The sequence below is a fragment of the Pararge aegeria genome, chromosome 13, assembly GCF_905163445.1.
Source record: "Pararge aegeria chromosome 13, ilParAegt1.1, whole genome shotgun sequence".
Taxonomy (NCBI): domain Eukaryota; kingdom Metazoa; phylum Arthropoda; class Insecta; order Lepidoptera; family Nymphalidae; genus Pararge; species Pararge aegeria.
The window spans coordinates 9,024,983-9,043,222 of record NC_053192.1 but is presented as its reverse complement, the minus strand read 5'-3'; the positions used below and the strand labels follow the sequence as shown (position 1 = coordinate 9,043,222).

The following is an 18,240-nucleotide window of genomic DNA, read 5'->3' as shown; positions in this document are numbered from 1 at the left end:
GAAGGTAAAATAGATTGTAAATTATAAAACAGTATTAAGGCCGCTCTCTTAAAATAAGCTTGAATGTAATTTGAGTAGATACTGTCGGTACTATGGCACTTAATTAGTTATTACATGCCAAAAAAATAAGGTAATGTTTTAATACGTCTTTTGAATAATGCGGAATAATATTATGAACAATGATCATATTGGCATGAGATGGTACCTTTACACTCGCTACGAACGTTTTGCTCAGTATGTGTAGTGATGCTTATTTAAAAACAAAATCAGTAAAGGCTTGTGTGGTCATCGCAGATTATAAATAACGAGCTGTTGCCCGCCTTCTTCGTCCGCGTTTATTACGGTTTTATTACAAATCCCGTGGGAACCGTTTGTTTTCCAGGGATAAAAAGTAGCCTATGTTACTCTCCGCCCATTCAACGAACTCTATGCCAAAAAACAAGTTGATTCGTTGCTTAGTTAGGGCGTAAGCGAACGACAAACAAACAAACACTTTTGCATTCATAATATTAGAAAGGATTAACTTTAAGCTTTATTGTACATCATGGACAAAGTCTGCTTCATTCAAAAATGTAATTTATGTTTATTCAACATCGTGAATCTCTAAATCTTCATTGCGAGAATTAAGCAATCAATTCTTCAAATGCAATGTCTTTTTTATATAAAGCCTAATTAGGTATACTAAATTTTCGGTTTCCATTTTTACAGCAATAAAAAAAAATAACATACCTATTTTTTGGAGCGGACCCCCTGTAACCGGACATAACTTAACTTTGTTTACAACAATGACCAGAGTAAACTGCATCGCGAAACTGAACACTGGCACAATCACAACGACAATTCGGTCCTCTCACATTACTGTAACATATTGGGCAATGCATCGTTCGCAACGTGCAACACACTGCACAGATCGTTTAGAACTAAGCCGGATTTGCATAATAATTGTTGCTAACTATGACAATTGGTGAGTCTACAAACTAACTGAGGAAAAAATATCAAACAGCAACGTTCGCCAGTACAATTATTAAGTTCACGAAGTTAATTGTGAATGTGCGCCTCCCGCATCAATTGAGAGCGCGCCGGCGCAACGGGGGAACTTTCGAGGACGAATATAAACACAATATTATCTAGCGCTATTACTGTGAATTGCATCGTAGTAAATTCAAAATGGCATCTTAATATTGTCAACTATATCGCAGAAAGCAGGAGATATTGAGATATAATTTAAAAAAAAAAGGAAAAGTGCGTGATTTTATACCACTTCTGATATGTAAGCACCATCTCAGGGTCGCGAGATATTTGAATTATTATTTTAACAATCATGTAATTGCTACAATGTATAATTTAAAATGGTCTCAATATAAAATCATCTCAATTAACTTTAATTTTACTCAGGCAACATTAAAATGCAAAAACTTAGTTTATTATATACAAGTACAAAGACTATACCACAACTAACATTTAAAATGTTATAGGGAAAATTCAATGTTTGGTATTTTATTAGCACGAATAATAATGGAGTTTAGTTTATTTTTATATTATACGTGAATTTTATATATTAGATATATTGATCACTAAAAGTTATAGTCAAAATTACGATTTGATTAACCGACAGTGCTTACACTATGAGAGTCCGCAATTTGGCGCGAAAGCATAACATAAATAAAGCAATTTGGTGTAATCAATAATAGAAACAGGCCAGTAATAGTAAAGACAGGCACCTGACTAAGAAGCTAATAACAAACTGGTATCTGATATTCAGTGGTTATATCAATTTGTCTAAACAAACACTTCACTGACCCACATTCTTTATTTACGTGTAGAAACAATTACATACTGTTTGCATAAATAAAATATTTTATCATTACAAAAAAAATAAGATTAAACTGCGTGTTATATTAGTAGGTGTAACAGAACTATTTCGATTGATCTTGCCAGCCAGTCGCCGACGAAGTTATGGAGTTAATTCTAAAAATATAATAAGAGAAACACATTTGAACGTTAGCCTGCTGCAAGCTTCGTCGGCAGATTGTTATTTAGAGGGGTGATTTTATGTGTAAAACATTTGGTCTCAGATGTTATTTTACCGACTAAAGTATCTTATTTTCTTAACTAGGTACGAGTTACAAGTTCATCACATAAAAATTTAAACCGTTTTTAAATGCCCTTAAGTAACTTCTGACCTCATTAAACTTACTTATTCTTTTATGAATTGCTTCTCTGCTAGTTAGTCACATTAATGTAGTTTTTATACTTTTATTTTTAAAATCAAAATAAAAATTTGTATACCATCGGAGGCAAACTACAATATTATACTAATCTGCAAGATCGAAACCGTGATATTTGCCTACCTGCACCGCTTGCATGGGCAGGAGATCATTTTCTACCCGAGGAAAGGATAAAAATGTATCTACTTCCACAGCTTTATCAACTCTCAGACCATTGGCGCACAAGTGGAAATAATATCCGAATAATATTTGTGTAATTGCAAAGGGGGGTAAACTTCTCCTATTCCCGTGCTTTAGCAGGTGGACACATTTATTATATCCCTTTACAGTTGGATATAATCGGAAGATTCGGCGAAATCTGTGTAAAAAGCTGTCTTAACAGTGAATGGTCCTGGTTTAATCCCTGGCACATTGGAATTTATATTTTCTGAATTTTCTGTGGCGCCGGCCGGGGCTAGTTAACACCCAACGTTAAGCGACTTAGCGATCTGGAAGGATGCCGCGTAGAAACCGAACAGTTATAGGTAATCATATAACTGCCATATATTCCTAACAGATTAGGCCGCTATTGTGTCTAGATTTTTGGCCTGTTTATAATCATGATACCTTAATATACAATTACTAGAATTTGTTAATTGCGTTACACTACTCAAATTCAAGTTTAGGACTTAGGTATGATAATAAGCTTTGGGAGTCAAACAATTCGCGTGGCAATTTCGGAATGTGGTTTTGAGAGCTGTAAAAACAACTTAATTTTAAGTTACAGCAATTCCGTTTTTAAAACATTATAAGGGCCTTACAACGTCGGAATATGTAGTTATTTAGTGTTTTAGTACGCTAAAACATTGCCATGTTCATATACCACATGAATTTTTAAGAAAGTTACTGTTTATTGCTGTACTTAAATTGTATTTTAAGTACTTCGTTATTCTTATTATAAACAGTAATTTCGTAGCAAATGCTCTGAACACCTTTGAAAGGCTAGCCTTTACCCAGACCAAAACACTATTTAATATTTCCCACAATATGTATTGTGAACCCAGCTGTTGGTGTACCATTAATAAATAAATATCAAACACTACTTTATACTAGAGGCACTAATGCGTAAATGCAGGTTTATAATATTATTAGAGCCCGCGTAATGCAATTCATTCCATTAAATTAGATAATAGTCTAACAGGTTAACCTTGCGTACGACCTAAATTTCTAAAGCCCTATCAGCGATTAAAGCTTAAAATTGGAGTGCCGTGGGTAGTGCGTAGGATTTGTCTCACTAATCTTTGGCGTAAGGATTGCGATAACATTTAATTGGTTCCATGAATAATTAATTTGAGAAAAACAAAATTGATCCGATAGCTATGGAATGAGGTTTCAGCTGTGTTATTTGAGTTACTATCGGATTGCACCTAATTTCGTTCGCGCGAAATTACTTTTCCCGGTTCCCAGTGGATAGAGTTAAGCAGCATGGACACGCTCTGCGTCCCATTTCTAACTTACCGTTATTATAATTAAATATTTCGTCACCATCAATCAGTTCAGTTTTTCTCGCGGTAAATTGTAGGGATTTCTACTGGGATTTCTAGTTCTGTCTGTGTGTCTCCCGGTTCAGTCATTAGGAATTCGAGTCCAGACAGACACTTAAATTAAATTTTTTTGTATAGATTATAGCGCTATCGTCAGGTCTCTGTAGATATAAGCTTCAAAGATTCATCAGTCGTCCGGTCGTCGACATCTGTTACTTCATAATAATTCTCTTAACTTCGTTCCAGGTATAATTAGATTACGCGGTCAATAAGAGCTTAATTTAAGCTTCAGAAAATTGGATCACCCACATGGTTTAATCAAAACAACGAGTCACTGTATGAGTATGACTTCTAAAAATGAACCACTACAATAAAACAATAATTTTTCTCGTTACGGAAATATATAAACAGCATTTTAACTATTAAACGAAATTTATTTTGGGGTAGGTATTCCCACTATGATTAATGGATTTCATTCCTAGATTCTCATATTGAATGTCTAATAGGGTCTTTTCGCCTTTTCGCGTCCGACGCCCAATTCGCGTCCAAACGACGGTACACTGTTTTACAACAGTGAAAAATAACAATACCGACACACCAATCTAAACAAGAGCGCTTCTATTGATGTTCGGACCTATGACAGGTACTCACACACAAACAAAAGATTGCGTGCAACCCAAATTTAATGAAAAATAAACTAATCTTGCGTGAGCAACCAACAAGTGCTGACGCGCGAATGTGTTGTAAAAAAAATAGTGAGCAGCTGTACTTTTCACGGTAAGTATTTAAGGTGTTTATGTGAAATTTAGAATACTTTGTTATCCCTAGACCTTAATTGTGAACCACACTATAGGAATAACGATGTTTGTGCTTATATTCTTCTACTGACAGCTTTATATAAGGTGGACGCGAACTGGTACATAAAATTTATAAAAAAATCACTTTGCGTCCGCTGTGGACGCAGATTACTCTAACTATTTCTCAGTCAGATGTTTAATTAAATACGATAACATGGGAAAAACAATATAAACTTCCTATCAATTTTAACAACATTAACATGCATAATATGATGGCCGATTTGCGTCCATATTATTAGAAATATAAAAAAAGATAATGAATGACAAAAATCAGACTTGGACGCACAGTTTTCCTACATTAGAAACCCTATAACATTTTGCGTCCATCTTTTTATCACACGAAAATAATAGAGTAAAATTTATATAATTTTATTTAAATATACTCTTTATAACCTACCTAACCTAAAAATATACAATTAATATACGAAAATTATTTTATGTATTTGCCAATATTTGAATTTTGTTCCATTTTTAGGGTTCCTTACCCAAAGGGTAAAAACAGGAACCTAGTACTAAGACTTCGCTGTTCGTCTGTCACCAGGTTGTAGCTCATTAATCGTGATAGTAACACCGTTGAAATAATCATGGATGCTGTATTTCTATTGCCGCTATAACAATAAATATTAAAAAATAGAATAAAACACGGAACGCGCGAGTCCGATTCGCACTTGGCCAATTTTAAAGGCTTTGTACCGAAATGGTAAAATAGAATCCTATAAAGCCATCGACATGATATTCGAAATAATAGTGAATCTATTAATGGAGTTAGTTGGAGGAGAAAAAAAATATCCTGAAGTGCAATTTATGTTTACTTTTATGATATCAGCAATTATTAAATAAATGTTTTGATTAAAATCACACCTTCCCTTTTTATTTCCTATTTCCCTTCCTAATTATTTTTAAACAGGCGGACGCAATCTGGATTTTGTGGACGCAAAATGGGTAAATCGCCTGTTTCAGCTATTTGTAACTGTGTAGAATAAAACATCAGATGAGTTTTCCAAAACTGTGCATTAAACTTGACAAGACTATATAGGGACTACATTACAACCATATTTGATTAAAAATAACCGCACGGACATTTTTTTTTTCACATTCAAACCTAACAACTCCACTAAGTGGACGCAAACAGGCGAAATGACCCTACGAACCATTTTAACAATGATATGCTATTATTTAATTAGTTCTTAAAATGTACCCGCTCTCCGCCACTCTGCCAAGTTCCAGAACGAACACGAGCGGTCAACAACCTATTCAACGCTCTCACAAGGATTCCAATTGATTAATTTTACTGTTGAAATGGGACAATACTTATTAGAACTGAAGTTGTATGGTTATTGTTATGGTGTATTGAGGATTAGTAACTTACATTTAATGAGGACAACCGAGTCGTGGGGCTCGCACTGCACCTGGGTGGCGTTCATGGCCAGCAGCCCGCCGCTGCCGGCCCCGCCACCCGCTCCGCTCGCCTCCCTGTAATACATCAATTTTTAACTGGTTATAAATTTCGTGATACTTAGATAAGTACTGCATTGTTACTAAGAATTCCAAGACACAGAAAACCCAACAATTATTGGTTCTACATGATAATCGAACCCAGGACCTTATGTTCGTTCTATATAATAACCACTGGATCAAGAAGGCCTAAGTATAATCATAATATAATATGTGTAGGCTTTGTAAATACATTTGTAGTTAGATAGGTCTAGGTACACAGGTATTATAAATACAGGAACAATTTCATAATGAATTTCTTTTAAATTTTAACTCTCTGTGCATTCCCTCAATATTTATTCATAGTCTGCGAAAGGTACGGACTTCCTTTGTGGAGTAGCATACATAATATATATATATACCAAAGTTTTATATAACAAGTTATAACAAGACAAGTTTATTGAAAATACTAGCTGAAGTTAAATATACATATTCAGAGCTTTATTTGCACATTATAACATGTATGTTTTTATTACTTGTAAATAGTATCTGACTTAACATTGTTGTCTTAAAACACTGTTTATCACCCAAGTTTGCAAACTGAAAATCTGAAATAGGTGAATAAAGTTGATAGTGAAACAACGTAAATAATATGAAACGTAAAAAAAAAATTAAAATAATGATATTATTAACAAGTGGTGAAATAATTTTTAGACCCTATATACATATTTAATCTTCCTAACTACAGGGTCTTGGATGCTTAAATTTGATATAAACTTGAGCAATTTAGGATTTTGGCTTAAACACTTCATGTATATTATATATATATTATATTTCAGCAAAATATATATAGTAAATTTTACCAAAATGAGTCTGGGAACTGACTAATACCTATGCATTAAATGATAAGAGTTATGTACATTATACATCACAATATAAGGTTTAGAGTAGATGCAAATGGACTCTAGAATTCTGGAACACAGTCTGGAAAAGGTATAAAATACTTAATATAAGTACTACTAAGCTAACTTGTAATTCTTAGCAATGCTAAATAATATTGTAAATGCGAAAGTGTGTCTACGTTTGTTTACTTAACACACTAACAAAGCTTGATTTTTGGCATTGAGTTAGTTGAAAGGACGGACAGTAACTTAGGGAATTTTTAATACCAGGAAAACAAACGACTCCCACAGGACTTTTTAAAAACCGTAATAAACGCAAGTAACACAACAACATCAAAACTCATACTTGACTGTCACAAGGCCCTACAAGCCCTATCAAAATCCGACAGAGTAACCCTAAAATGGATACGAGGTCACAACGGAAACAGAGGAAACGACGCAGCCGACGAATTAGCGCGGCAGGCAGCATCACTAAGGGTAGCTGGACCAGAACCCATTATACCCATACCCTTCACTGAATACAAAACATGGCTCCACAAACAGACACAAGCATCACACTCGGTGCTATGGTCTAAAACAAAAGAGTGCAAACACACGAAGGAGGCCGTACCAGTTCTCAACCCACGACTAACAACAAAATTACTGCAATTAAATCGATCTAAACTAAGGACAGTTGTAGGTATGATAACAGGGCACTGCCCACTAAACAATATTCTATTTTAGGTATAACTGACAGCCCTCTCTGCAGAGCATGCATGGAGACGGAGGAAACACCGATACACGTAATGCTCCAATGCAACGGAGTAGCAGAACACCGCGCAGCACACCTTGGCTCCTCAGCAACACTCCATGAAGCACTCGGCGACCTGGGCGGCCTTTGGAGCTTTTGGAGCGAGCTCGGCTGGCTGGAGTAGTGATCCAGCGGGGAGCCGCATCAGTGGCCATACGTACAACGGACGGTCCCAGACCAACCAAGTGCGGAAAAGGCCCAGGAACAGAAGAAGAAGAAACGCAAGTAAACTAAGAAAGTAAGCAACAGTAGTTAAACTAAATAAAAAATTCTCGTTTCCTTTCATAAAGAAGGCCTTGATGTGAAATTAACACTGCATAAAAATGAATTCATCAATGACTGAATAATTAAAGAGTGTATTACACCTCCATTTTAACTAGGTAAGTAATTTTTATAAATTATTGAAAAAAAAAATATTAAACATAAACCTTGAAGTTCCTTAGTTTAAAAACTAGTTAAGTATTTAGGTAGGTACCTACTTAAGATTTTAAATTACAAGAGTAAGTAGATCATGGCTATCATAACAATATTTGGCGAGACCCTCAGCCGGTTAATTAACTAAAAAATAAATATACAAAGTTATTTAAGTACATATATACTGCTGCTAATTTTCAAAAGTAAATAGTCCATGATAAACATAGTAAGTCTGTTGTCAGTCAATATCTGATAATTGTCGAGGCATGGAATTGTATTGCCTGTTTATCTAAAGACATATCGAAATTAAAGGCTCCAATCAATACATGCAGTAACTGCATAGATTAACTATTATTACTATAAATTGCTACTACATTCAAATTTAAATGCATTATTAGAAGCACTACATAAAAAATTTGCAAATCACTTAATTCTTCTTTAAGAATATTATCCATATTAGTTGCACAAAGGATACACATTCTTTATAATTTTAGTGCTATTCAGTTTGAATGAACGGTTATATTTGTTTATTGTTATGTTTATTTTGTATGATGGGCCTGCCAAATGTATGAAAACAGGTTAATGTCGAAAACAGATACCCTACTCACTGCAGAAATTACTATGTTTTAATTATTATTCCACTCTTAAATAGAGATACAACTTTAATTCATTATGAATAGATGAACACCCAAATAGGTAAACTTCAGATGTTCATAAGATATAACATACTGTGTTGTTTTTTTAGCACTTTCAAGTGTTTAAATTCAGCACTCCACTCAAGTGTAAAGATTGTGTTGGTTAACAAATAGAATATTCAACATCTAGGATTTTCTCTGAAAGTAGTTATTATATATATACAACAATTATACAGATATACTTTAGTCATTAAAAAATGATAATATAATTATAATTTATTTATCTTATTCCAAATGTACATTCATTTAGCATTCCTATTATTATTTTTATTAATTATTGTATGCATTAGTTTTTTTTAACTTTCAAAACATTACCAACAAAAACTAAACTAAAGAGAGTTACAAAAAATGGAATGAGTACTTAATGTTTTTATCTATGAAGATGTCTGTAGCATGCATGATACAAAATGCACATTGATTTTTTTCTGCAAATATATTAAACCTATTTAGGTATAATAAACCAGTGTTGGCTGCAATCAACCTTGTACATGATCATTTAGCTTAATTTGGAGCATGATTGCCTGCTGCCACTGGTTATGCTAATTAAGGTTACGCTACTGCAAGCTGGGTTAGCATTCCAGATCTTTAGAGTGACTATTAGAAATGAGGGAAACTTTATATATGGTACTTATTACTCAACTGAATATCTACTATGTAGCAAATTTAATTTCGGCTATATAGTCTGCTGAAGGGATACTGTAATTGTTAAAACTACCACAAAACTACAGATCTCAGGAAGCAGGTAAAATAACATTGTAGTTTTTAATGTAACAATAATATAGTTTAAAATAAAAACCATCAAAAACTTTTGGTCCAACGTCATCTGTTGTTATCATTGTTTCCTAAAAACTGGCTAATACATCTGGTGGTCTAAGAGGTATTGCTTATTTAGCTTGATAAATAAGTCTTGCAATCTAGTCAGGCATTAGCATCATGGACAATTGAAAGGTGTATAATTTTTTAAATATTTTTGTAGAAGGTTTTCTCTTTATGTCCATATTTTTATTTAAAAAAGTCTACAAATGTTCCTTTTCAATGCTTTGTGAATCTGATATTAATAACGAAATAATAGAGTGCATTATTTGTTTTCCCTTAGTTCAATAGGCTGTGTTTATTGAATGAATTGACATTTGACACCGATAAAGCTAGGACTTCAGACCTACACCGTGCTCTTTTAGGTCAAAGTACGATGAACTTGAACGTTTGTACTCACCGTAAAATGCTTAGTGCCGGCACTTGCTTCCTTAAGGAATGCGTGCAGGCGGAGCCCGCATTCGGTAGGAAAGCATTACCCACTGTTTTATGCACGTTTGGAAAGTTTCCTCAATGGAAACCGGCTACGACAACAATCACTGATCACACTGTTGGGTTCACAGGCATGTAACCTGACAGGAACGTACCGAAATAGCACTACTCTTGTTTTATACACTTCAGACAAAATGCACTGGTATCCAGGTAACAACACCGAACGGCAACACGAGTTTTCAAAGTCAGATTCGTTGTTTTCAGGAGTTCATTACACAATCACATTTGTGAACGTTTTTTTTTTCACACGCGCATGCACAGAAACTTGTTTCTGTTGCCTGTTGAACGAAAGAAAATAAGAATGAAGCGTCAATCTCACTACGATAACCGAAAAACACAAGCAAGCAACACAAACGCGCAGCTGGCTAGCCGTCGCTGATCGCGGGCCGCGGGTGGGTGCGGGGTGCACGCGGGTAGAGAGACGAGGCTCGCAGCTCCCCCCAACCTTCCTGCCTTGTCTCGCAAGTCATTTTCATTATTACGTTACGTTCATTTCATTTTATTTTGAATCTTGCATGCGTTCACTATCCAACTGCAGAATTATTTAAATTGTTTATTTTCTCCGCCGTAATTTTGTATTCTCCACTAAAATACTGCATTTCTTTTCAAAATTGATCTTGTAGGTAATTAATTTTGCTTAAATTTCAAGTGTCACGAATGCCTGTGATTCATTTCAATATTTCCAAGGGTTCTATATCGAAGACAGTGGGTTGAAACGTTCATTATCGCATGTTAATGGCTGAATTTATGGAGCAGTCGTTAAATTTGCGTATTTTAGCCTAAATTTTAGCCATAGAACTCTTAAGAATAATGGATACATTGAAAAACATCCCGATTGATAGTCAGTTTCCGTTCGCTGGGTGCTATTCATACAACATCAATCGACCGACCACCTGTGGATCAGTTTTAGGATCAGTTTCGTAACTTTGCATTCACAGATTCGACTAGAGACTATTTATTTACTGCAGTTATTATCGTGCATAGGCCAAATTTAAGGTACCTACTCTCGCTCATAAAGCTTAACCATCAATAAGCACTGCGACTGCCACATTGTCAGCCTGACATTCGAATCAATTTCTTTCCTATACTTGCGACGTTTGAACTTTGGCCTTTCGAGCTTATTTTGAGCTGTTCTAAAGCTATCGTGCAAACTTATTCAAAGTAACGACGCACTTCATAATCATCGCCATATAAACTTATTTTCCATTTTATTAACGTTACTATTGATCTGCTATATATCTACGTTCTTCAGAGTTTTTTGTTATCTTCACAGCCCCACAGTTTGAGTTAAACCTATGTACCATCAATAGGTACAGCAACAAGGCTTTGGTGACGTCTGAACAGTTAAGTAGTGTTCTATCACATTTCAACTTACAGCATCTTCCAAATGTCAGACCGTGAAAACACATTTCATAACTAATCTGACGTTATGATACGTTTATTGTTAAGGCCATCATGGGATTTACTCAAATATCTTTCATCGAATAAGAAATCACACGAAGCTGAGTTAACGATTGAATATTATCTGCACATTCCATAATAAAAATGGCCTTTTCACACGGCACACTTTCGTTCAATTTTCGAGAAAGTGATCCATCAATGACGACCTATCAAGGGGTCTTGGAGTTTTCTCCGTCATTGCCGAGGGAGCTCGGACAACCCCTGTAATTACGCGCACTTTGCCGGCAGATGAGTAAATGCTTGAAATTCTGGGTTGCAGGGAAAGTGATGTGTTAATATGACAACATGATCATAGCATATCGCTGAAGGTTCGCGAACCGGGAAGGATTCCGCGAACTTTATAACTACCACTGCTTTTAATAGTTTATGGCATAATAAGTTGCCAATTAAATTGTGATTACAGGCACCACCTGCATCCTAATAAACAACTTACCTTGTCCATGAATCAGATAAGACATCTGCTTCTGTTTTTGTTAATAACGTACCTCTACCGACTCTACCCTATTCACCGGAAATGGGGTGCGGCTGGGTGCGTCTTTGTATGAGTGAATCGGATTGTTTTGGTTTGTTTTATTTTAGTCAATTTGACGATAATTCAACAGTGTGTATATAGGTACATTACTTATTACCTATCTTACAAGTAAGTTGTTCAATAAGACATTTATTGTTTTAATAGACGAAAAAAAAATGTGCTGCTTGGGAACTAACAATACAAACGGATATCCTTTCTATTTAAGTCCAAGGTAAATGCAAATCGAGTACCCTGCATAGCTCTGCTTCGTAATATTTCGTCTCTTTGTCATCGTTGCTGAGCTAATAATAGTTCGGCTAAGCCAAGTCATAACTCTAAGCTAAGTACTATGGACTGTAAGCTTATTTGTATTTGTTTTGCACAATTCCTAAACGTTTATAGTTCTAACAGCTTACAATTGTAGCGCATTTATCTCTAGTGTTATCTCTGTCGAGTCTATCTGTAACTTCATGTTTATTAATGATAATCTTTGTTTGAAAGCGTCTCTTGTAAATTGTGTTTTAGTGCATCGTAGCATATGCCTGTCAGTACTAAGTTTAGAGTAAGTTGGGAGACTGCAATTTAGCTTTGTTTCGCACAATCTTACTCTTTCTCTCACAGACGTTTGCGTATGTACTATGTAACATGTATTAATAACTTCTCAGATTACTTTTGAATTCTTTAATACTTTATCGGCGCAGCAATTTGTAACTTACTTTTGTGCGGCCAATTTAGGTCGCGCGGAATGTCCAAGCAAAGGAACAACTAGTTATTTATTGCAAAGCTGTAAGTACCAAGATATGTACTACCTAGAGATTGAGTATTAAGTACCTTAGGTGCTTCTTCTCTGATGCCGGTTATAGAAAGTGGGTCTATTTAAACTATCTTCTCTCTTTCAAAAAAAAAAGTACATACCTATTACTTTGGTAACATCGACTAAATCCTTACACTGACCACTTTAAAATCGAACTATGTAATTTTTTGTCTTGTTATTATGAAAGTGGTGCGTTCTCGTACACACAAACGCTTCAGCAATAATATAATAGAACGATTAGCAATTTAGCAAAAATATATAAAAATAGTTTCAGCCGCGTTTACTATGCACCGTAATTATAATATGTTATTTATAGACTAAGAAGTAGGTACCTTGACCAAAAATCAGGCACAAAAAAAAATATTTCTGAGTCAGACTGTTAGGTCCTCTTATCAAACATGCATGCAATATAAACTATTCAACTTTATAATGTGTGTAGTATAGATAGTTGTACGATGTAAGCTACGCATACCCAGCGTGCCTCGCTCGAAATATCGCGTCGTCCCGGCGACTTCCGTCGATTCACCGCCAAGCGCCAACATTTGTCCATGAAGAGCGCTTTAGCATTATCGTACGTTACACGTGGATTTTGAACTTTTTGGAACAAGTTATCATCTTCATCTCATCCGATGCTTATTTTTAGGATATTTCAGAGTCCGCGTTCCCTTGCATCCCGAATTGGAGCTAGGTGAAGGGTCTGAGCTCTAAATCGAAATCAGCAGTGGCACATTTATAGTAAGCTAAGAACAGTGATGTTCTTATGCCTCTTGTTGGATAGAAGAAGGCGTTACTTTGCGGAAATCCATTATATATTATGATAATTATTAAGCTTGCTTGCTATACTCCACGAAAGGCAGGAGAATCTGTATGGTGTAATTTATAATTTCTTCAATCCTTATACGCCACTCCCAACAGATCTTCTGCAATGTACCCACTATGCACGTTTTGCTCCGAAACCGGAGCATCATCAGGAGATGTTGACTTTACAATGAATAATTGTTATGTTACTTAATATGTACAGTACAGGACATAAATGAATAGTTACTTAATATAAATACAGATTTTCTTGCATTTCGTGGAGTATAGCAAATTAATCTTAATCTCTTGTGTCTAGTGACTTGTTAACTAAAGGGGGAGTGGGTCTATGAACGCTGTGTTGTACCTTGGGACCCTACCGTCTGTCGGTCCTGCAAGTTGCGCGCTATTGCTACTTTATTGCTCGGCAACACGCTGATTTATGTCGATCACTCAACATTTACGGATCTCCTCCAGTATGCTTTGATCACGAAGAGATACTCCGAGCCAGACTCCCTATATCACGGTGAGCTTTCTTTAGGCAGCTTTACTGAGTAGTCGAATTGAAGAAGTAAGTAGGTTGTCATTTACCATACAATGCATTTTTTTGTATGGTACCTATATGAAAACTAAATAAAATGCTACGCAACTCTTGCTCCTTGTAGACTTTGTCTATCGATCGCGATGATGATAGATGAATTATTTTTTAAAGAGTACTACGTTGACATAATTTTCATGTGAAACATCAATTTGCTATAAATACACGACAATGTGTGTTATTAGCAGGTATTCTTTTACACGGAAATATACATTCAATTTCTCTTTCGACCTCAACCCTTACATTCTGTAAAAGATAAGCAGTGACGTATAGAAGCCGTGGACACGTATACCATATTTTTTGTTAGGTTTTTATGTGATCATTGTCCCGAGTTTTTAGACGGCCCACGATGAGCTGTCGGAACCTACTGGTTGCATTTAGTGGCGGCTCTTTTATTTAGATGTGCACAAACCTTGGAAATGATATAATAATGGCTCGACCATCGATTGTCTTGTTGATATAGACTTTTTTTTTTTGGACGGGGGGGAAATCTTCTTTCAAGATACCCGATTATCTGCGGGAGAAATCGGGTTATGTGGAATTTGTACCCACTTAAACCCCCTCGGTAGCCAACCTCAGTACATATTGGGAGGCTCCGGGGTCTCCTAGGAACGCACCAATGCGTCCCTTGTACAACGCTTGTAGCACGCCCCGGGAATAACGACGTGTTTATATAGACCGGTGTGTTTTATGTATCACCTAGGCACTAACAACTCTGGTTTTATAAATCTTGTGTTTACTTCCTTAAGTTTTAGCCACCTTATAGAAGGTCTGAACTGGTATAAAACAGTCCCGTGGATTAAACACTTAGGTCAAACCGCTGGGTCAATTTTAAAGTAGCCCTTCCTGTAATATCACAGAAATTGTTGACAGGCATGTCACTTTGAAGACGAAGGTTACGTTACGGCGAGAATAAAACCCGCAGTAGTTGTTACGATGAGTTTAGAAACAATACATAATAAGTTATCGAACAGGAATATGTCACATCTATCTATATATATAAAAGAGAAAGTGTATGGGTATGTTCCGTATAGGCTCCAAAACGGCAGGACCGATTTCAATGAAACTTTCAGGGAATCTCCGGAATGACCTGGCGAGTAATCCTGTACAGTTGGGTAACGATCGGAGCACTCCTATTTTTGAACTGTCAAAATGTCAAATACCGCTTTTATTTACTATGATGATATTATATTGTTGGGTGTACATGCGTGTAGATAATGATCTTCACTCGCTCGAGAAGAGAATAGAAGAATGAATAAATACGGAGAGAAATAAATGATTTAATATATTATGAGACTTAAATTAAAAATTTAATGATGTAAGTTTATTGTTTAAGTAAAATAAAGCAAAATCTATCCGGTGAAGCGGGCTAGGTACGCTAGTAAAATATAAAAAGTCTAGCAAGCCTAGCAAGCCAATAGAAACGAACTTAAAAGTAACCTTAGCAAGAACTGATATAGGAAATGCAAGTTACTTATATGTATGATAAAAATTAATATAATTACCTAATTCCTGATCCCCTTTCATTTTATTATAACGTAGCTTAATTTAAATTCAATTGATGCTGCATTCAGACAATTTGTGCCGGATACTTTTCGAATCACTCAACCAATTAAAGGGGTATTAGCGAATTGAATGGTGTGTATCAAGAGGCATTGTTGTTGGTCATGACGCCACGGCCCATTTGACCTGCTCGGTATCAACGGCGAGGTCAACGCACCTTGTCTGTTTGATTTTGGAACCCACGTTATCTTTTTTTTTTCGGTGCCGCCATGTTTATGTACCATGTCAAGAAGCGAAATCACAACAAAGAAGTTTTATAATATTATTAGTTAGGTAGGTAGCTGCGGATAGCAAAAAATGTTTTAATTATGCATTCATAACTTTTTATTGAGTTATTAAAGTGCATTTACCTCTTTTATATACTCTGTGCTTATATCAAATAGGTGCCTCAGTTTAATCTGGTATTAAACTACCTACTTGATTTACAGCTAATAGGGCTAAAGTTACTGGAATTAAGTACAACTGATAATATAAGTCTTTACCTCACTAGGTAAAGACTTATATTATTAGTTAGTAACGTAACGCATTAAACTCACTTGATTAAAGTTACTAATTGCCTTTCATTAAGTAAAGATGCAATGGTAATGATGTCTTGATCAACTTTACCTGTTGCCGCGGCTTTAATAAAGCGCTTAATGTACGTAAAAAATGTTTTCCCCATTCATGTTATTTATTTTATATGTAATTGGTATAAATTATTGTTTTGTGTAATATACGCTTTTTGCGGTAAGCAATTAAGTCGATTCAACTGAACCAGGACAATAAATCATAGTTATACTAATGATAACGTCTGTTATGTCCAGATAACGTATTCTACAGTAATCAGAATTACGATTTCCTCTTATGCTTAACTGCCACTAAACATAAAGGTCGCTGAAGTTCAACATTACTTGGTTTGACCATAAGACTTTTAAATTACTCACTTTATTATTTATGCACTTCACTGCGATCTAAGATTGATGGTAAGCGGTTATTGAGTCTGGAATGGAAACCATATCCTATATGTGTTTGACACCTCGCAACTATATTGTTTTACGCCTGGTTTTGAATAGCGACCTGTTATCTCGGTTACAAAAAAATATGCGTTTGCACCTATATACTTACACCCCTACAGCATAAATTCTGTACACGGTTTTCCTATAGCAGTATCTGTTATGGAGTTTCGCAAACCTCATAACAGATACTTAGTTGGTTCTTCAAATCAAGAGTGAATAGGCTTCTTCTAGGCAAGCGAGCTCCACATTAGGCTGCATCATCGCTTACCATCAGGTGTGATTGCAGTCAAGCGCTCTTCAACATAAAAAAAACAAATCTTACGAAAGATGTAATATATATTATATCCATACGTATTTACTATAAACAATTGCAAAAGTATATGTACAAACATTTTTGTAACTCATGACAACCTCCTGACAAAGTCTAATTATTTCATTAAGTTTGACAGAGCGAAAGTCCTGGTTAAAGAAATTGAATATTGAGTCATACCCACGTAGATTTATTTTAATGCTAATGCAACACCGCCAGCATATTAAGCCCAAATTAGGCAACAATATCAATTGCAAGATATAGTATCTGACATCTTGTGCTAGTAACTGGAGATCTGATCATAGTTTGTAAAGGTTTGTGTATTCAAAATCATGTAGAGATAGAGTATATGTCTGACTCTATCTCTACATGATTTTAAATACCTCGGCGGTGGGGCTTCAGTTGCGGGCGGTGGAGGTGAAACTGCTCGAAGCCATCGCTCACAAAGCCGGCCCAATATTGCGTCACAGTCCCGACCTGCGCCGATCCATTGGTACATCTGCTAGTACAAAGCATGGTGTTTTTAAGAGAAATGGGATAAATTCCGAGTCCCAGCAGTATTGTCAGAGGGTATTGACAAAAAGTTTATCTTACTCCACAGTTTTACCCACCCGCCGAACATGGGCGGGTGTAAATAATATTCAAACTTTTGTTATAAACGTGTACTATCAAACGGGGCTTAGCGTTTCCTATTCTCTGTAACCTTTGGAAGGTGGACAAGTAATTTTTATCTCTTGGAAGTTGATATAATGGGGGGGATAACATTTTTGTCTCCTGCCTAGCATGCCGGACAGATGTATACCGTGTTTCCGATCTACGGTTTTAGAACCTGGCAGCCATTTTTTTTTGTCGTATAGGTCTTTTGAATTACTTAGGTAAATGGCAAGACAAGGCCTAAATGATTAGTTGTAAATTTTGACAGACCAAGCACATGTCCCACTGGATGGTAAGTGGAAATCGCCTATAAACAAAACAATCTTTCGCAGTTAATGGAAGGAACACGTCCTGATCAAGTTGATGGAAACAGGGCGCCATGTGACAAGCT

General features: G+C 35.7%; 1 protein-coding gene across 2 annotated transcripts in view; it reads right to left on the bottom strand.

The window, feature by feature from the left end:
* LOC120628546 (rho guanine nucleotide exchange factor 10) overlaps positions 1-10,524 on the bottom strand; it is a 69,826-nt gene extending 59,302 nt beyond the window's left edge. The window contains exons 1-2 of one of the 2 annotated variants that reach the window (XM_039896953.1): positions 10,057-10,524; positions 5,978-6,081 (exon numbers count right to left, since the gene is read on the bottom strand). In XM_039896953.1, coding sequence (XP_039752887.1) covers positions 5,978-6,032 — 55 coding nt within the window. In that variant the 5' untranslated portion in view covers positions 6,033-6,081; positions 10,057-10,524. Of the gene's footprint in view, positions 1-729; positions 885-5,977; positions 6,082-10,056 lie in introns of those variants that run through there. The other variant, XM_039896952.1, reaches the window with a different exon arrangement.
* Positions 10,525-18,240: the final 7,716 nt, after the last annotated feature.